Here is a 21,623-nt window from a genome sequence, read left to right on the forward strand (position 1 = left end):
GGAAGCTTGAGTGTGAGAAGTGTTTAGGCTAAGTACAACTCAGCATTGCAAAGCATGTGGATATATGTTTGAAAGTTATGGCCTCAAAGCTTTTCTTGCCTGTGGCACCTGGAAGCGGTTGGATACACACTTACTCACCTGTGTGCACTCTGATGTCTATTCAGCCATGATATGACACTGCAGAGTTCCTCAGTTTCTCCCTCTGTGGTCTTAAAGATTTGCTTCTCATGCACACACACACACACAATATGGCAGCTACATTTAGTCATAAATAGCTCTCAAGTTTTGTACTGAGCATGTCAAATATTTTTGACTAGTATTTTAATGTATTTAAGATGAAAATACACTGCAAGTACAATAGTGTACAACACATTCTATATTATTTATGAAGTTCACACCACAAGTATTAATGCAAAAAAGAAAAAAAAGACGGAACCAGTTTCACAACAATAAATTTACAATCTGTCTTTACCAGAGAAAAGATTAAACCCAAACTTAGTCAGTGTATCAAGATTTTGATAATTTAATGTGTATTACTCTGAGGCAGAATTGTGTGCATAACAATTTTACTTTTAGATAACTTGAGAGTATTTTTAAAGAGAAAAGCAATTATTATATTTTTAAATGACAAACATTGTAGGTTAAAAATCCAGTGATAGAGATAAAAAACTGTCACAGTACAGTATGTCTAATTGCTTCATTATTTTCATCCAGTTCATGAAACTGCAGTAACACAAACAAAAGAAATATAGAAAAAAAAATAATTCTTGAATAAAATAGTTTACAGGTACAAATCTATTTTAAACTCTTTTGCAGACTACACGTTATTATATAAATGCAATGCACTTTCTGTGTTATTTGCTGTATGTATTACATGATTGTAGAGTAATTCAGAAACAACGATTTTTATAATATTATCTAGTTTCTTTTGTGGTGTACTGAACTATGCTGCAAATTACTCAATCATTCCTATCCTCATAGAAAGCAAAAGCTATGGAATTTTGAGATTCTTTGATTTTCTTAGTAAGAAGCTCAGTTGTTTTATTGCCCTTCCTCTGCTTTTGGCTGTTGTTCTTCCTGAGTTTGAGTTGGTGGGACGCCCTCTAAGAAGGTACAGAAGTACTTTGCTGTGTTTAATTCAGGTTTCTTTAACAAGAAGTAACATTTTGGAAAGTAGTAGGCTGCCAGCAGTCCAAAGTTGCTTGCCAGGCTGAAATAAACATGGACAACTGACCTGTTCTTGTTATTATCACTGTTGTTGCCTACGTAAATTGGAATAAAGATCACCCAAATGACACAGTAGATCAGGGTGGAAAAGGTGATGTCTCTGGCTAAGTTATACTGATGAAGAGGCTCCACTGCCATGAAGGTGCATATGAATGATGCAAGGGCCATTGCACCATTGAAAACTTGCATTAAAGCAAATCCAATCAAAGGTGAAACAGGACACGAGAGGAATGATTCTACAAAGTCTATTGTCATATTTGCCACATATTCAGACAATGAAGGTCCTTCTTGATCAAACCAGCCACAGAGACCAGCCTGCACAGCGCAGCAGATCAGCACAAACAGCCAGCTCACAGGGCCCCTTAACAAATGCAGGTGAGAGGCAGCCATCTCTGGGAACTCTGTCACGCAAATTATCTGTTAAAAAAAGAAGAAGTTATCATCCTGATTATGTCTTTATTTTTTATTTTTCTTATATTACATTATGTGTTTTGTCCAAAAGCGCTTGTGCTTTTATGCGCTTTCACTAAAAACAACTTCTGAATTTTTTTGAGAAATCTAAAGTAGATTACACTTGTATGCCTCCACAAACCTGTCAAGTTACAGTTTACGCTGAAAATAAGGTAAAAATTCTAAAATGTGGAAACACTGCAACGAAGATGAAGCTGAGCATCGAGCCAAATGGTTACAACTGCCTCATAGACATTAGACAGAAAAATGTTTTTTCAAAATACTGAGCCGTAGCAGTTAAGTTGACCTTTGACCTTTTATATGTAAAATGCCACCTTTTTACAATTTATAATCATTTTTTGCTGTTGGTGTATTATTTGTAAAGTTCTTACTGAAATCCCTTTTCTTGACACCACACAGTGATCATGACTGATGTTTTTACTATGTTTTACACAATGTTGTGGGGTTTTATTTAAACTGCATGTATTAAATTGAAAATGTAGATTTTCTTTTATTGATGGGAGTATATACATATTAATAGCTCTTGAACAGTTTTGTTTCTGTGTCATGCTAAATATCTGGTCTGTCTTGCAAAAGTAAACGTTCCTTGAAAACTGGCCAATAAATACATGTGATATCTCTAATTTGTGTAAGTATGTGTCAGTAGCAATTATCAAATTAAAGTTAGAAAAAAATTTTTATTGAAGACTGGAAAGCTTAGGGAAGACAGAAAAATTAACACACTGCATACCTTCTATCTGTATTTTATCGAGCATGTTCTTTAACTGATTCTGCCATTTCTGCACACTGCCATTGTGGGGCAGTATTTCACCAGTATTAACTCACCTGTAGTGACATGGACAGGATAACGGAGAGGGTGACAGTCTGGAAAATGGAAGTGAAGGGCAGCTGAAGACGGCAGACCACATCCCTGGGCTCCCCCAGGAAGAGCAGCAGACTGAGACATGCTCCCATCAGGCCGAGCACAGCCACAAAACTCAAGGGTCCCCCAGAAGCCTTTACCAGGGGGGTTCCTCGGTGCATCAGGAACATAACACCCACCGACCCCTGACATATCAGCAGCAGCACACCAACCAGCATCATTATCACAGCATCCTCGCTGTCCCAGGTGAAAAACTTAAAGATGGGGTCAGTGCAGTTCGTGCTGCGATGCTGGGACCACTGACCGTCGGGACATTTAGTACACTGGGTGTCGTCTATGATTGGGAAAGCACAAAAATATGGCTAAATTAAAAAGCAAAATAAAACATCACAACAGTACACACACGCACCATTTAGAGATCCTATCTTGCACGGGCTACATGTGTGACTTACTTCATTTTTATGCCTTCTTACACAGAAAGAGATAAGAAAATCATTCCCCTGATTTGAAGAGGAGAAATGTATTGCCCTAATTAACAAAACCTAATGTTTTGGAAAGGGACACATCTGTCTATATAAGGTTCCATAGTTGCAGTGTATGTGAGAGCAACAACCATGCCTACAACACTTCACTGATCAGGCCTGAAGGGTAGACTCGCAAGAGAGAAGCCACTCCACAAGAATAAGCACATAGCAGCCTGCCTGGAGTTTCTCAAAAAGGTACTTGAAGGACTCTCAGACCACGAGAAACAAAATTCTCTGGTCTGACAAAACAAAGATTGAACTGTTTGACATTAATTCCAAGTGTCATGTCTGGAGGCAAAGACTCTGTTTTCAGTTCTCAACAAACTAATTCAACCCCCCAACGCTTTACCACTGCACTTCTATTCCTCTGAAACCTGCAACTCCTTGATGCTGTTCTGGACTACGAAAATCAATAACATCCACCAGCAACTGAGATCAAATGTTGTGTCTACGCCCTCTCCAGAACCTTTTCTCCTTTTTGAGCCGTTTTCCACTTTTCATCTTCCTGATTTATCTGATATTTCCAAGTTCATATGTAAATCAAAGCCTGCCACATGTCATCTTGACCCCATGTCCACGGGGCTTGTGAAATCCTGCCTCTCTTCTTTACTCCCACTCATCTCTGCTATCATTCACTCTTCTCTCACCACCGGTATCGTTCCCTCCTTATTGAAGACTGCTCTAGTCACTCCTATACTGAAAAAACCTTCTTTAGATCCTAACAACTTTAACAACCTCCGTCCGATTTCCAATTTACCCTTCATTTCTAAGATACTCGAAAAAGTGGTTGCAGCTCAACTTCATTTACACCTGGTTAATAATAATATCTACGAGAGATTTCAATCTGGTTTTCGCTCATGTCACAGTACAGAAACTGCTTTACTTAAAGTCACTAACGATCTTCTAATCGGAGCTGACTCTGGTCTTCTCACCATTCTCGTCCTTTTAGATCTGAGCTCAGCCTTTGACACCATTTCTCACTCTGTCCTTCTAAGCAGACTTTCTTCTCTTGGCATCTCTGACACACCCCTCGCCTGGTTTCAATCATATCTCCTCGACCGTTCCCAGTTTATTCAACTAAGATCATTCCGCTCTCGTCTATTCCCCGTCACCTCTGGTGTACCTCAAGGCTCAGTTTTAGGCCCTCTTCTCTTCATAATATACATCTAGGTACCATTTTCCACAAATTTGATCTTCAGTTTCACTGTTTTGCTGATGACACCCAGTTATCTCTCTTGCAAACCTGATTCCTCCCTCCCACCTTCCTCCCTTTCAGAATGTCTATCTGAGTTAAAATCCTGGTTTACCTCTAATTTTCTAAAGCTCAATGAGGATAAAACTGAGATCCTCCTTATTGGCACCAAATCCAACCTTCTGAAGGCGAACCATTTCTCACTCACCATCGATAACTCCACAGTTTTCCCTTCTCCTCAGGTTAAGAGCCTTGGTGTCATCCTAGACAGTTCACTTTCCTATAAATCTCACATCAATAATCTCACCCGTTCTGCCTACTTCCATCTACGTAACATTAACAGATTGCTTCCTTGTCTTTCCACCCAGTCTACGTCCATTCTTGTCCATAGCCTTGTTATCTCCCGTATTGACTACTGCAATTCTCTTCTGCATGGTCTCCCCCAAAAATCCCTCCATAAGCTCCAACTGGTTCAGAACTCTGCTGCTCGCATTATCACCAGAACCCCCTCCTACCAGCACATCACCCCTGTTCTTCAGGAACTTCACTGGCTCCCTGTGAAATTCCGGATAATTTTCAAACTTCTTCTGCTCACCTTCAAGGCCATTCATACCTCCTCCTTACCTTTCTGACCTGTTAACCACCACTTGTTCTGCCCGTTCACTTCGATCTTCTTCTTCTATCCAGCTTACTGTACCTTCCTTCCCCTTCACCACCATGGGAAGCAGAGCTTTCAGCTGCTCTGCTCCCAGGCTGTGGAACTCTCTGCCCCCAGAAATAAGAAACATTGGTTCTCTCTCAGTTTGAATCCCAACTCAAAACTCATCTGTTCAAATCTGCATATTCACTGTGAATCCACTGTTTGTTAATTTTATCTTGTGCTTTTATTTATTGTTCTTATTCTGCCATTGTTTTACTAAGTGTTTTATCCTATTGTAAAGTGTCCTTGGGTGACTTGAAAGGCGCTCATAAATAAAATTTATTATTATTATTATTATTATTATGGAGGCAACCAGTGCTCTGGACCTCTGATTCATCAGGTTCAAGTTCATCTTCCAAAAGAACAACAACCCTAAGCACACAGGCATCATAACAAATTTGTGGGTTCGGGACCACTCTGAATATCCTTAATTGGCCTAGCCAAAGCCCACACTTGAATCCAATTGAATATTTCTGGAGAGATCTGAAAATGGCTGTGCAATTACACTCTCCATCAAACCCGATGGAGTTTCAGAGGTTCTGCAAGGAAGAATGGGAGAAACTGCCCAAAACCAGGAATGCCAAGAATGTAGCATCATAGTCAAAAAGACTAGAGGCTGTAATTGCTACCAAAGGTGCTTTAATAAAGTATTGAGCAAAGGCTGTGAACACTTATTTACAGTTTATATGTTTTATTTTTAGAAAAACTTATATTTATTTTGTAGAATTAAGACATAGATTTTTTTTCACTTTGCCAACATGAAGTATTATGTGTAAAATCTTGAGGTGAAAATGAATTTAATCCATTCTGGAATAAGGCTGTCACATAACACTGTGGATTCTTACTGGTTGCTCTGTATGAGCATAAATCTCATCTGAGACAACATCACCTTCATTTGCCTGGTAGGTGCCTGCCAAACAGTCGATGCAGTCAAAACAGCAGGAATAGAAACCTTTGACTCTGAGGACCTGGCCTTTGTCACATTTTGCTGAACAGGTGGACACAGGAATCTGTGAAGGTTGCGGTACAAAATTTAAGATCGTAAAATAGATCATGAACTGGACATGAAAGCTTTTACATGCTAGAAGTTGTGAAGATTTAACTGAGTTACAAGCGTTACCTGTTTAGTGTGCCACTGAAAGAGGGACTTGTTGAGGAACAGCTTTTGTTCAGTAAATTCTCCCACATTTCTAAAGTCCACTTGAGATGAGTTTGTCCAGATCCACTGAATCATATCGTATCCTATGTTCGGATTGCCATCATTGTCAAAGTCTAGACGTGTGCCATTTATGTTAACAGAAGTGTTCTTTAAAACCTGCAAGAGCTGCAAAATGCAATTATTGCTGTTACTGATAAGCTCGATCCCAAACTTTGTATAGTGTCTCATATAGTAGAAAAATAAAATAAATCACCTTCCAGGGATAGATTTTGCTTCCTGATCCCCACTTACAGGCAGTTGAATTGCACTCCAGCAGGTTATGCAGTGCCTGTGCTACACTGTAAACAGCAGCATACACACTGAAAGCTGATGTCTGGACTGCAGGTGCTTCCACTATGCTAATGTTGTCTAGTGACAAATTCCAGCATTGTGGGCAGCGATTGTTTGGATTGTTTTGACTGTCAGGATTTGTGGTTGGAGTGGATGTCTTTGGCCGCTCTTCACTGAGTTTCTTGAAAAGCTCTATTGCATAATCTTTGAACAGGCCGAGGGTGTCTGTTTTGTCAACAAATCCAATGATTGTACCAACTGTTTCAATGTTGGGCAGGGAAGTCACTCGAGTATGTATTGCCCAACTTGTGCTGCCGATCCACACAGCTGTTAAATTACTCCTGATAACCTGGAATAAATTGCATTGGTTGACTGGTACTGAACAAACTGTCCATTAGCAGAAAATAATACATTTGTGAATCACTTTAAATCTCTGTTTCACTAACCTCTCTAAAAAAGTATTCAGCTTTCTCTGCAAGAGAAAACACCACTACCACTCTGACATTGGTAGTTTGGATATCGTTTATGATGGTTTTGATCGCTGGTTCTGGGTCAGTGTACACTGGAATCAGGCCCTGATAGGCCACACAGACAGATGTGTTTACTGTCATTTTAGTGAACATCTGCACACCTCGTTGCCCGTACTCCTCATCGCTGCCCACAATTGCCACCCAGTTCCAGCCAAATTCCTCTATTAGCCTTATCATGACATCCACTTGCCATTTATCACTTGGCACAGTACGAAAGAATGACGGGTAGAGAAGTCTATCACTGAATTTGTCGCTGGTGGCTCCATAGCTAATCTGGTGTGAAAATTTAAAACAGAAACGATTTACTTTTACATTTAAAATATTTTTGCAAGTCTCAAATTTGTAAATCAAGAGAAAAAAATTTGATAACTACAAAATGTATGTGTATTCAAACCTGTGGTAGCATAAAAAATCCCAGGAGTTTTCCAATAACTGACACCATTTCTGATTCAAAAGGACCAATAACTGCAACTGTACTGGGCTCATGGTCAGTGTAATTACACCGCACAGGTAGTTCTTGGCTGGATTTTTCAGTTAGGAGAGCCAGAGTAGGGTTTATAATTACTGAAGATTGTCTGCATGTGTCATAGATTTCATAACCTAACTTGATGCCTGGGAGGAGAGTCTGATTTCCGTTGATTTCATCCACTGCGTATTTCATTGCTATAGCAAGTCCCAGTACACGATTGTTTGCACTGTTCAGCAGCAAACAGAAAACAGTAGAAGTCATTGTAAGTCAGGGTTAGTTATTTTGAATCTCATGTTGTTAAGAAAGCGTTGTTCATAACCATCCTTACCTTTCACATCTTATCTGGTTGGGCTTCGTTATGTCACTGAGGCTGCTGGTGACATCATTAATGGGAAAGAGCCCTCCGAGCATAATGTCCCCAGACAAACTGAAGAGGTTGGTAGAAATGTTGCTGACCCATTCAGGCAAACTCTCACTGCAGCTCAGTGTAAAGAAACAGCACAAAACCAGCAGAGCGAGACGTGCAGCCATGACGCCAATAAGAGGGAGACTGAAGCCACAGCAATAAGAGCAGAGTTCTTATGTCAGTGTTTCGGAAATTATTGTTTTATACAAATTCACCTGGAAGTCCTCATCATGCCTTCCCTCACTTGCCCAACCAAACCTGACACATTAGCAAAAGCAAATGCAAATCATACACATAACAAATCAAATTTGAATACAAGTGAACCTTTTGACATGATTAATCTATTTTTTCCAATCATACCAAAACGATTTTTTAATTTGAAATATCGTGGGAGCAAGAAATGATGCAGTCTCCTATACCTTAATGTTTTTCACATGGTTAGGATAATGTATTTATAACATTTTGCTTGAGCAACGACTCACTTTGCACAATGTGTAGAGATATGTTTGCTTATGCTGTTCCAGTGGTGTTATCTAACCAGGGTAATTTCCTGAAATTTGTTGATATTTGTTTGTGGTGTGAAATTTGTTTCTCTTTTGTCTAACTATATCTCATAAGTGTCATGATTCGTGCTTTCTCGTGTTTGAGTTGTGTTGGAGTATGTGGGTTCTCATTATGTGTTTTCTGTTTATTCTCCGTTTTATTCTACTAAATTGAGGACAGATCATACTGTGGTGGAGTTTGGTCTACGGCTCTTCTGCAGAGGAAGAGTGGTGCAGAGGAAGGGTGGTGCAATAGGTTCAAAAGCTCAAGAGTAGAAATCCCTGTAAATAAAAGATCACTTGCCTGCAATGCTGTCTGTGTGTCTTGGTGGGGTCCCAGAACTGGTGTGTTTCACAGTTGGGCAGAAATCCAGCCAAGGAATGTGGGAGACATAGCCTGACTTATTGCTGGTGCATATGGTGGTGAAAGTTGTAGCACTGTCAGCAAGAGCAGGCGGCAATATGGCAAGTGCAACTGGAGAAGCTGTAGTACCAGGCTGAGCGCCTGAGGCAGGTTATGTAGAGACTGGTTCCTCACTGGTGCCTCTGCTGCACTCTCCGTGACTGATGCTGAGGCTGGACTGGATGGGGGTGGAGACCATCCTCAGGCCATCATAGAGATGTTCAAAGTGAAAGCAAAGGAATGCCACAGCACATTCAGGAGTGGGCAGTGTTGCTACAGTGGAAGGCCCAGATGGTGGCACTGAGCCTGCTGCCAGTGTTGTGAGGGCGCTTTGCCAAAGTCTCCAAGGTAAGTGAAATTCTATTAATACATCCTGGACCCGACACCAAAGCTACACACATTGGGGAGTTTATCAAGGGATAATATGCTCTATTGCTCTATATATAGATAATTTACTATATTTCTTTATTGTTGTCTTTTTTTGTCCTTAACCCTGTCCTCCCAGGTCTTTCTCATTTCATCCAGTGGACCTCTGATTGATGGACAAATAGCAAGTCAGAAGATCAAAAGTTTTCAAACACTCTTCAATCATATAATAAATGACAGCAAAATAAGAATCAACAGCCATGGCCACAACCCATACACTCAGTTCTGCTGCTCAACCCACAAAAGCATTTTCCTTGTGGCAGCAGTTAAGGAGAAATAAACAGGCTTTCCAAGAGTATAACATTTATTGGCACAGATCATTGTTACAACAAAAAAATAATCAAACAAATGTACTTTTTGTGCCAGGTTTATATGAAACCATACCGCAGTGGTTCACAGCCAAGAATGAAAGATGGGGATGAAAATTAGCACCTCCAAGTCTGAGGCCATGGTTCTCAGCCAGAAAAGGGTGGAGTGCCCACTCCAGGTCACGGACAAGTTGCTAAGTTACTGATATTGTTACACTACTGATATTATTACCCCTGCTCTGCCTGCAGCCCCTAATTCTTCAAATGAAGATTGTGAAAAAAAAAATTTCTTTCTTTCTAGAAAAAATTAGTAATGTAAGAAAAAAAATTTCCCCATCAGCATCTGCATTGTCAGTTCCTACTTCAGCTCAGCCTGTTATTTTAGATAGATTTTCACCAGTTTCACTACCCGAGCTGGTAAAATTAGTTAATTCAATGAAATCATCCTCCTGCTGACTTGACTTTTTATCTGCATCGTTACTCAAAAATGTCTTCCAGTCTATTGGTCCCTGTGTGCTCACCATAATTAACACTTCACTGGTGTCTGGTAAAGTCCCTGCTAGTCGTCACAGTTTTCATAATCACAGTCATAGAATTAGTCTTCAAAGTGTCATAGCTTTACCACAGTTTCATAGTCTGGTATAGTGTTCAGTATCATAGGTTTTCATGGTCTGTTTTCCAGTTTAGTTTTCTTGTCTGCACTCATCTTAGCTCTTGTTTTGCCTTCTGTCATCAGCCATAATAAAGGCCTGCTTTTTTGTTAAAGTCACGTCTCCTCGCCTGTGTCTCCTCTTGAGTCCTGCTCTAAGTTTGTTACGGACGAGCTCCCAATTTATGTTACGTCCCCTGGCTAGTCTAGGGCGTTTGAAGGGACTAACATCAAGGTAAATAGTGAAGGAGGAGCCAAGATGCTAATTTTCAAATGTTTATTTCATGCTAGCGTTGAAATCATGGTTCAGACTGAGGGAATAATTTCAGGGAGAGCCAAGGCCAACATAACAAACAAAACACTGCACCGATATGGCAATCAAAATGGCCAGAGGGCCCAAAAACACAGTTCCACAGGTCTTAAGTAGCTCTCTGCTGATTGACAATTAGCTGGATATCTGTGAGTAGCATCCAATCAGGACAGAGGAGATGGAGCCAAGACATAACATAAGGAGTTAGTTGAAAGAAGAAAACCAACATCCTCCTGGGGGATGTAACAAGTTTTAAGACCAAATGGTGGAGAGTCCCAGATGTTTAAACCTTAGTGGGAGTTACCCCTTAATAGGGTCTTTGACCCACTATTAAAATCATGTGTCTCATCACATGAGCAAAGGTGTCAAAAAGGGGTGTGGGTCATTATTAGCAGAGGTTACGGGTGAAACCATTGTGAGTCCTTGCCTCAACCTATCATGTGACCTTTTGAGGTCACCTGACGCAAGATGTGAGTGGGGGTTAAAGAACCTGAGAAGGGATCTCAAAACAACATTGTAACTGACTGACAGCTGATGTCGTATGGCACCTCCTCTGTTTGCACCTCCTCAAGTATGGTCGATCACAGTGGACATAGATGGCTTCTGTCAGTCCTCTTTCAAACCATCTTCCTTCTCTGTCCAAAATGTTAACATTGGCATTCTTGAAAGAGTGACCATTATCTTTTAGATGCAGTTGTACAGCTGAGTCTTCTCCTGTCGAGGTGGCTCTTCTATGTTGTGCCATGCATTTATAGAGTGGATGTTTGGTTTCTCCAAATGTAGAGGTGTGAGCACTTCTCGCTCCACTGCACAAATGAATTTTTGTGCCACTGTCTGTACCCAGGGGATGCTATACTTTGCATATATGAACTTCCAAAGATCCACAAAGGATTAGTTCCACTCAGCCCCATTGTTAGCAGCATAAACAGCCACCTACAACGTTTCCAAGTACCTCGCCACCATTCTAGCTCCCCATGTGGGGAATATACCTCAGCACATCAAAAACTCTACTGACTGATGAATCTTCATGTGAGCTTGTGAAACGTAATTGCCTCCCACATTGCGTCTTTGAGGTAGTGCTAAATGAAAATAAAGCAAATTGAATCTTCTCTGAAGGATGACTGGTCTTTAGAAATAGGATTTTCCCCCAGATGAGCTAGAGGTGGAGGAAGTGACTGGGACGCGGGAGGTCTAGGCATCTGGGATGTTGAGGTTGTTGATCCAACAACCCAGATGTGAAGAAGTGGCAGAAAATGGATGGATAGATGCAGTGAGTGCAGAATTTCTATTTCTAATGAATTTCCACACTGTGAAAATATATACGTATCATATATTCAAGTAAAATACCTCATAGTACACTTTTGTCACACCGTATGTTTAATTGCATCATTATTTTTATTCAGTTCATGCTGTTATGACCAACATTACCACAAACAAAACAACATTCCTGACAAATAATTCTTTCATAAAAGCTCATGTACAAGTAAGAATGTATTGTAGACTACATGTTGCTAAATAAACACACAATATTCTTTTTTATGTTATTTGCTGTATGTATTATATGATTGTAGAGTAATTGAGAAACAATAATTATTATAATCTAGTGCATTTTGTAGAGTACAGACCCATGATCTACATCACTTGAAGTTCTTCAGAGGCCTGGTAATGAACTAATCATTTGATTCAGGTGTGTTGACCTAGGGTGACTCAGCCCTCGAGGCCTGGAGGATTTAAAAGATAAAATGGAATCTGACGGATGGATAGCGATAGGAAGGTTGTTCCACAGATTCGGTGCAACTAGGGCAAAAGCACGGTCACCCCTAGATTTAAGTCTAGAGCTAGGCTGAGCCAGGAGTAATTGGGCTGAAGACCTGAGGGCTAAGAAGATCGACAATATAACGAGGGGCTAAATTATTTATAATTTTAAAGGTGAGCAACAATATTTTAAATTCAATGCGATATTTTATGGGTAGCCAATGCAAATCAATAAGAACAGGGGTGATAGAGGCATGCTTTCTAGTGCCAGTCAGGAGGCGAGCCGCAGCATTCTGGACAAGCTGAAGTCTGTGAAGGAGAGCAGATTGAAGACCAAAGTAGAGAGAATTACAGTAATCCAATCTAGAAGTCACAAAAGCATGAATGAGTTTTACAAGATCTTTATGAGGGACATGGTGCTTAGCCTTAGCAATAAGGCGCAATATCCTATATTTGGGTTGCTTTGTTAGTCAAACTCTGTATGTGTGCCATTGATGTTAACAGAAGTGTTCCTTAAAGCCTCAGACAGCTGTAAATATGTAAATTATTTTTATTATTATTTATAACCTTGATTCTGAATTGTGTACTATGGTCTATAAATTAGAAAAAAATAAATCACCTTCCAGGGATAGATTTTGCTTCCAGATCCCCACTTAAAGGCAGTTGAACTGCATTCCAGCAGGTTTAAAGAAACAGCACAAAGCCAGCAGAATAAAATGTGAAGCCATGATGCCGATAAGCAGGAGACAGAACCCAGAACGCGTCAATGTGCTTATATGTCAGCGCATCATGGGCGATGGTTTTATGAAAATTCACCTGTAAATCATATGTCCTCCTTCTCCTGACCTGACCACCCTGACACATTCGGAAGAGCAAGTCATAAACAAAACCAAAAATGTACATATAGATACGGATATGAAAGTTTTAAAATTATTAAATGAAACATGTAACAGTTGGTGAAATGTTAGTATTTGACCACTAGGCGGAGCTCTTGTAATGATAATGTAACTAACGCATTTTATTTTGTATGTTTTATTTTTTGTGTTGAGCATGTTAACATTTTCCTTTTTTGCCTACCGGATTGGTGTAAAGTTAATTTGATACATGGAAAGTAACCAGTTAATTTTGTAAGTATAAGGTAAGGGCAGAGGTCACTTCCTGTTTTGGGAAGTAAGGTCAGAGAAGCTGCGCATGGTGACGGTCTAGCTGTGTAAAAGTCAAGCTAAGAAAGAAGAAATAAGCCCTAAGTTCCAATTACACCGGTTTGTCTACTTGCAGGCCAAAGTGGTATGTTTGTTTATATTTTGTGAATTTTATATTGTAATATGTTTTAATGCTGAAATATAATTTTCTTGTACATTTGTATTCACCAGTTCTACGGTGTACCTGTACGTTAAGAGAAGTACAGTAAACATCAGTGAAGAAGAACTCTCGTGTCTCTCGTGTATGTGTACAAGCCGGCATAGTAGAACACTCCACTGCTCCGGAGAAGGCAACGAGATGGTTGGACCGACGCTACTAGCAAGAGACGCTACTAGCAAGAGAAGCTACTAGCAAGAGAAGTATCACATGCTCCAGCAAATGCATTGAATACGTAAAGAAGCAAGCTAACAAGTGAAAAATAGTCAAGCAAGCACAAAAGTCCGTGTCTTGGAAGTAACAAAGCACTTGTAAATTGTTATCAAGCCTCAGTTCCATTTGAAATTCAAAGTGACCTTTCATATTAAGGAGCAGCTAAAATCAAGATTTATCAAGTAAATGTTAAAGTCAAGTGAAAATACTATTAAGACAACATGGCAGATGAAAATGAAGATGCAATACAGCCCACTGAAGAAGAAAGTGCTGATGATAATTTTCAAAATGATGAAAGTAAAGAGCAGACAAATGGAGAAGAAACTCCACAGTGCTCAGTATTTACTGAAGGCACACAGTCAGAAAGCTTACGCAGAAGCCAGCGCACACGCACTCTCACTGAAAAGGGACAATCCTTACAAGAAGCCAAGTTAAATGACTTGACAAACAATTTTGAGCGAGTTTACAAGAAGTGGAAATACCACATAAACTTATTTAAAAGAATGGTGAAGAGTAAAGACATTGAGTTAATACCTGAAGCTGTAAGTGTTATAGACACTAGTATGACTGACATCTGTAACATTCATGATGAGATCAGAAAAATACAAAGTCCTGATATTGAAATGCGCAGAAGATGTGATGTGTGCATGGCTATCAGTGAAACTGCCAGAGCAAAGGCTCGGTGCCTTTTAGAAGAAGATGGTGATCCAAATAGTATACCCTGGCCTGATTCAGAGTCCGTGTATGACAGCAGTTCATCCAGCGCTTCTTCAAGGATCACATATAAGTCAAGGTCTATCTCTGGGATGTCAAAGCAATCATCTCTGGTCACACTACAACAAAGACAAGAAGCTGCAGCTGATGTAGCAGCTACAGAAGAAGTCATTAAAATAATGAAAACACAGCATCAGTGTGAGGAAGAAATCAGAGAACTTGAAGTTGAGGATGCAAGGAAAAGAGCTCAATTTCTAACTGAGAGCACCTCAATAAAGACAAGGTTAGATGAAAAGAGAAAGGAAGTGGAACTTTTGAGAGAATTGCAAAAGCGTAATGCAGCACAAGCAAGACTGAAAGTGTATGCTGAAAGTGTGAATAGTGAGGATGAAGACAAATCTCCTGTTCATTCCCAAGTAAGACAAGATAGTTCCTTCCCGCAACCAAGCTTTCCAAATGTGAACTCAAAACCATTCATCCCCTCTCAAGTTAGAGCTCTGCAACAAACTGCACCTCTCCAAGCCTCTGTCCCTCAAACAGCAATTCGTAGTGCAAATGAAACGCCCTCCACTGATCTTGTAAGGATGCTCGCTGAAGCTATCACTGCAAACAGAATCCCAATCCCAGAGCCTCCAGTCTTCACAGGTGATCCACTGCAGTATAATGACTGGAAGTTGTCTTTTCAAACATTAGTTGACCGCAAGAATCTGCCAATTCAAGAAAAGCTATTCTTCCTGAGAAAGTATGTTGGAGGTTCAGCGAAGAAGGCTATTGAAGGACACTTTCTGGTTGGAACAGACACCGCTTATCATGCTGCCTGGGAGATACTCAACGACAGGTTTGGAGATCCCTTTGTGATAGGCAAATCATATCGTGACAAGATTCAGTCATGGCCAAAAATTAACAACAAAGACACTAAAGATCTACGTGACTTTGCAGATTTTCTAAGCAGTGTTGAGTCAGCCATACCTTATGTTCAAGGTTTACAAGTTTTGCATGACTGTGTGGAAAATCAGAGGATAGCTGCAAAGCTGCCTGATTGGCTAAGTGCACGGTGGAACAGAATGGTGACAGAGTTTCAAGATGAACACAGAATGTTCCCAGATTTTAGTCATTTTGTCAAATTCCTGAATAAAGAAGCAAGAATTGCATGTAATCCTATCACTTCTCTGCCTGCAATAAAGCCAACTGAACAAGACAAGCATGCATTCAAAGACAAGCCCAAAAGAAACTACATGCTGAATGCTAAGTCACTTAGTACAAGCTCTAGTGAAAGGACAAATGTCACATGTCTCTTTTGTAAGAAACCTGGTCACACGCTTCAGAAATGTCGCAAGATAATGGACAAGTCAGTTGAAGAGAGAGTAAAGTTTGTGCAGTCTGAAAAACTGTGTTTTGGTTGCCTCAAGACTGGTCATAACTCTAAGAACTGCACTTCCAGAAGTGTGTGTGACAAATGCCAAAAGCCTCACCCAACTTGTCTACATCAAGACAGAGAGAAAAGAGACAAGGAACAAAGAAAGAATAGCCAACAACAATTTAAGGCTAACCAGGAAACAGAGGTTTCTGAAGTACAAGAGCAAGTATCTAACCAAGTTACATCCAACAGAGTTGTGCAACAAAAGTCAAAAGGTTGTACTTCCTCAGTTATCCCAGTTTATGTATCCACTGTGGATGAACCAGAGAATGAAAAGTTGGTGTATGCTTTGCTCGATACTCAAAGTGACACCACTTTCATCTTGAAAGACACAGCTCAGTCGCTCAACGCCATGTTAGAGCCAGTTAAACTCAAGATTTCCACCATAACGTCCAAAACAAAAGTTGTTTCAAGCAGCAAGTTAAAGGACTTACAAGTAAGAGGCATTTACTCTGAATCGAGAATCAAACTACCAACAAGCTATACCAGAGACTACATTCCTGCTAACAGATCACATATTCCCACAAACAAAACAGCAGAGAACTGGTCACATTTGAAACATTTATCAAAGGAGATGGCTCCCAAGCTTGATTGTGAAGTTGGACTACTGATCGGATATAACTGTCCTCAAGCATTGCTCCCTCTAGCGGTGGTCAGTGGTGATCGAGACCAGCCATTTGCACAGAAATCTTTGCTTGGCTGGAGCATCATTGGCTACAGTGACTCTGAAGGTGATTGTGAAGATGAAATAGGAGTAAGCCATCGTGTTATTGTTAGACAAGTCTTGCCAGCTGTAGGACCAGCTCACAAGCTCAAAACGGAAGTTCACTTTGTAAGCAGAAACAAAGTCAAAGAAATACTTACTCCAGCCGAGATACTTAATGTGCTAGAGATGGACTTTGTTGAAAAAAGTGTTGAAGAAGAGTCAATGTCACAAGAAGATCTACTGTTTCTAGCCAAAGTAAAGAAGGCATAAAACAAAGGCAAGATGGCCACTTTGAAATGCCACTACCCTTCAGACAAGAAAGACCTGACTTGCCAAACAACAAACTTTGTGCAGAACACAGACTGAAGTGTTTAGAAAGGCGTCTCAGAAAAGACGAGCGCTACTACAAGGACTACGTGACTTTCATGCAAGACATCATAAAGAGAGGTGACGCAGAGAAAGTGCCAGAGGCTGAGCTAAATAATCAACCAGCATGGTACATTCCTCACCATGGCGTCTACCATCCGCAGAAGCCAAATAAGATCCGCGTCGTCTTTGATTGCTCTGCAAGGTTCCAGAATACATCGCTCAACGAGCATCTCCTGTCAGGACCTGACCTCACAAATACTCTTGTTGGAGTTCTGTGTCGTTTCAGGAAAGGACGTGTAGCTGTCATGTGTGACGTGGAGCGCATGTTTCACCAGTTTCATGTTGCCCCAAAGGATCAAGATTACCTCCGATTCCTATGGTGGGAGGATGGTAACATGGAAAGGTCCACATCAGTGTTTCGCATGAGAGTCCACTTGTTTGGTGCAGCATCTTCACCAGGATGCGCAAACTTTGGATTCAAGCATGTCGCTGCGCAAGGTGAAAATAAGTTCAGTGAAGCCACGGTGAAGTTCATGCAACGCAACTTCTACGTGGACGACGGTTTGGTGAGTGTGGATTCAGTGCAAGAAGCTATTCAACTTGTAAAGGAAGCTAGAGAACTGTGTGCCACGGGTAAGCTGCACCTGCACAAGTTCATTAGCAACAGCAAGGAAGTGATTGCTGCTATCCCAAAGGAAGAATGTGTAGCAGGAGCAACTGATCTGGATCTGGCACTAGGAGAGCCAAAGATAGAAAGAGCCTTAGGGGTCCAATGGTGTGTAAGCTCAGACACCTTTCAATTCAGAGTGATTGTAAAGAATAACCCCTTCACTAGAAGAGGAGTGCTCTCGACAGTGGCCTCAATATTCGACCCACTTGGATTCGTCGCTCCGTTCATTTTAGTTGGTAAGAAACTCCTCCAAAGAATGTGTCAGGAAAAGCTGGACTGGGACGAGCCGCTTCCAGAAGATCTCAAGCCTCAATGGGAAGCTTGGCTCAGAGACCTCCAGAACCTGTCCTCCATAAAGATATCACGTTGTTATGTCCCATCAACATCTGACCAAGTGAAGCAGTATGAGTTACACAGCTTTTCTGATGCCAGTGTAACCGGTTATGGTGTGTGCTCATACTTGAGAACAGTGACCAAGTTTGGAGAAGTACAGTGCACTCTTGTGATGGGTAAAGCAAGAGTCGCTCCTACTAAAGTGACAACCATCCCAAGATTGGAGCTTTCTGCGGCTGTAGTAGCTACGAGAGCAGCTGACTTTCTAAAGAGAGAATTGGAGATCCAAAATATTCAGGAGTACTACTGGACTGATTCCAAAGTTGTCCTTGGTTATATTAACAACGACGCAAGGCGCTTTCATGTATTCGTTGCTAACAGAATACAGAGAATCAGATCAAGTACAGAACCAAGTCAATGGCAATACGTTGCCTCTGAACAAAATCCTGCAGATCACGCGTCACGTGGAGTCATGACAAAAGAACTAGTACAGTCCAACTGGTTCACAGGACCAAGTTTTTTATGGCAAAAGGAACTACCACAAGAAGATGCTAAAGTGAAAGAGATCAGTATCGAAGATCCAGAACTCAAAGTCACAACAGTATTCGCAGTTAAGGCAAAAGAAGAGAAATCCATTTTAGAACGACTGGAAAAATTCTCAGATTGGATGAGAGTTGTGAAAGCAATAGCAAGATTAAGACGACGTGTAAAGTATGCAAAGAACTCAAAGGAAATGTCCAATGAAAGTACTACGTTGGAAGAAAGGAAAGAAGCCGAGGAGTTCATCATACAGACAGTTCAACAAGAAGCATTTGGAAAGGAAATTAAGATCATAAAGGATAAGGAGGAAGTCAGACCATCTCACTCAAAGCTACTTCAGTTAAGTCCATTCCTTGATCAACACAATATCTTGAGGGTAGGAGGAAGACTTACAAAAGCATCAATCCATCCCAACATCAAACACCCAGCCATTCTGCCAAAGAAACATCATGTGTCGCACCTTCTCATCAAACATTTTCATGAGAAGACGCATCATCAAGGCCGAGGGATGACAGTAAATGAGATACGGTCCAATGGCATATGGATAATTGGCTGCAGTACTGAAGTATCGTCATTTATATACAAATGTGTCAAATGTAGAAAGTACAGGAAAGGCAATCAAGAACAAAGGATGGGCGACCTGCCACCAGAAAGACTGGAAGCTACCCCTCCATTTACATACAGCGGTATGGACTGCTTCGGACCATTCTGTGTAAAAGAAGGGAGGAAAGACTTGAAGAGATATGGACTCTTGTTTACATGTATGTGCTCGAGAGCTATACATATAGAAGTTCTAGATGATCTCAGTGCAGACTGTTTTCTCAATGCACTCCGTTGTTTCATAGCAATACGTGGCAACGTAGGTCAGCTGCATTGTGATCAAGGCACCAATTTTATCGGTGCAAGAAACGAGCTTCTAACGCAAGCAACTCAAGAGAAAGTCAAAGAGCTGGGAATAACTTTCGTTTTCAACCCACCTGCTTCTAGCCACATGGGAGGAGTCTGGGAGAGGCAGATTCGGACAATAAGAAATGTTCTGAAATCCATTCTTGACCAGTCAGCTTCAAGATTAGACACTTCATCATTGAGAACGTTCATGTATGAAGCTATGGCAATAGTAAACAGTCGACCACTAACGGTAGAGTCTATCAACGACCCTGTAGGACTGGAGCCGTTGACACCCAACCATATTTTGACGATGAAGTCAGCAGTGATCTCACCACCACCTGGAGAATTCGCTAAAGAAGATCTCTACCTCCAGAAAAGATGGAAACGAGTACAATATTTGGCGAATGTATTTTGGACAAGGTGGAGAAAGGAATATCTGTTAAACTTGCAACAGAGAAGCAAATGGAATAAAAACAGAAGAAATGCAAAAATAAATGACATTGTGTTATTACAAGAAGACTGTCTTCCAAGAAATCAATGGAAACTCGCCAAAGTTGTGGAAGTCACTCCAGGAGCTGACGGCAGAGTCAGAAAAGTTAAGCTTCTCATCGGTGACTCTACTAGAGACAATAAGGGGAAGCACACAACTAAGACGATTTTAGAGAGACCCATACATAAGACTATACTTTTACTTGAAGCAGAGTAAAGACTCAACATAATGTTTATTGGTTAACCTTTGCTAAGTTCATTGTTGGGTCAAATTCCTTTAGGATCACACATGCTGTTGCGATAGTGTGATGGTGGGAGTGTAACAGTTGGTGAAATGTTAGTATTTGACCACTAGGCGGAGCTCTTGTAATGATAATGTAACTAACGCATTTTATTTTGTATGTTTTATTTTTTGTGTTGAGCATGTTAACATTTTCCTTTTTTGCCTACCGGATTGGTGTAAAGTTAATTTGATACATGGAAAGTAACCAGTTAATTTTGTAAGTATAAGGTAAGGGCAGAGGTCACTTCCTGTTTTGGGAAGTAAGGTCAGAGAAGCTGCGCATGGTGACGGTCTAGCTGTGTAAAAGTCAAGCTAAGAAAGAAGAAATAAGCCCTAAGTTCCAATTACACCGGTTTGTCTACTTGCAGGCCAAAGTGGTATGTTTGTTTATATTTTGTGAATTTTATATTGTAATATGTTTTAATGCTGAAATATAATTTTCTTGTACATTTGTATTCACCAGTTCTACGGTGTACCTGTACGTTAAGAGAAGCACAGTAAACATCAGTGAAGAAGAACTCTCGTGTCTCTCGTGTATGTGTACAAGCCGGCATAAAACATTTTCAATCATCTTGGTACATTTTAAAATTCAGACTATTATATGTGAAAATTCCATAACACACTTTTATTTAATGACCTCAACAGTTTTCATATAGTTAAACTATTGCATTTTATCAACATGTAACTAGAAGTAAAGGTGGACTTTGCATATTTCGTGTGTGTGTGTGTGTGTGTGTGTGCGCGCGCCGTGTTGGTGGTATTCATCTTTCCGGAGAATTTTCCAGACATTTGTTTGTGGTTTAAAATTTGTTTCTCTTTGGCATCCATCATCACATAAGCACTTATGCCTTCCCACCTGCTTACTGAGATCAAAACCTTACCTGTTGATGTTGTTTTTGCTTTTGCTAACTTTGGCCATTTTTGTGGAAATTTATACTTATTTTTTTTCTGTTGTTGATGCCATTTTTAACCAAAGAAATGCATTAATAACTGGTCACGCTAATATGGGTGATGTTGATAATAACCATTATATTAAGATCTTTTTTCATACATATCACTTTACCTCCCTATTGGCTTCAGATGTTGTTTTGTTTTGTTTTTTGTTTTGCATGCAATGTTGCTCATCCACAAAAGGCAACCGACATAATAGCCCCCACTATAGCTGCAGAATCCTGCAGTGGACATACAACTCAGCCTTCAGTTTAAAAAGTTTTAGCTCATTTTTTTAGGTTTAGAAAAAAATGTATATAATATATTTGAATTATAAACTCACGCCATGATTTCATTTTTGATATGCCATGATTTCCCAGACTACCTCAGTACAAATTAATGCGAACCACAAGTGTGTTCTCGTTTAAATGACACATTGTGCTGTACTT

General features: G+C 40.4%; 2 protein-coding genes across 2 annotated transcripts; one reads left to right on the plus strand and one right to left on the minus strand.

Moving 5' to 3' along the window:
* Positions 1–542: 542 nt before the first annotated feature.
* LOC120746672 (taste receptor type 1 member 3-like) lies at positions 543–7,995 on the minus strand. The gene is made up of 8 exons (XM_040052097.1): positions 7,793–7,995; positions 7,390–7,690; positions 6,912–7,268; positions 6,389–6,814; positions 6,097–6,300; positions 5,866–5,986; positions 2,524–2,894; positions 543–1,644 (listed from the first exon to the last, which is right to left on the minus strand). Exons 1-8 carry the CDS (start codon positions 7,993–7,995, stop codon positions 1,042–1,044), a joined length of 2,586 nt encoding a protein of 861 aa, XP_039908031.1. The 3' UTR covers positions 543–1,041.
* Positions 7,996–16,942: 8,947 nt separating this feature from the next.
* On the plus strand, positions 16,943–20,800 carry LOC120746794. Its single transcript, XM_040052291.1, has 2 exons — positions 16,943–20,621; positions 20,708–20,800. The coding sequence occupies exon 1, from the start codon at positions 16,969–16,971 to the stop codon at positions 20,176–20,178; it is 3,210 nt and encodes a 1,069-aa protein (XP_039908225.1). The 5' UTR covers positions 16,943–16,968; the 3' UTR covers positions 20,179–20,621; positions 20,708–20,800.
* Positions 20,801–21,623: the final 823 nt, after the last annotated feature.

This window comes from Simochromis diagramma, unplaced genomic scaffold (genome assembly GCF_900408965.1).
Source record: "Simochromis diagramma unplaced genomic scaffold, fSimDia1.1 OVJJ01000389.1, whole genome shotgun sequence".
Taxonomy (NCBI): domain Eukaryota; kingdom Metazoa; phylum Chordata; class Actinopteri; order Cichliformes; family Cichlidae; genus Simochromis; species Simochromis diagramma.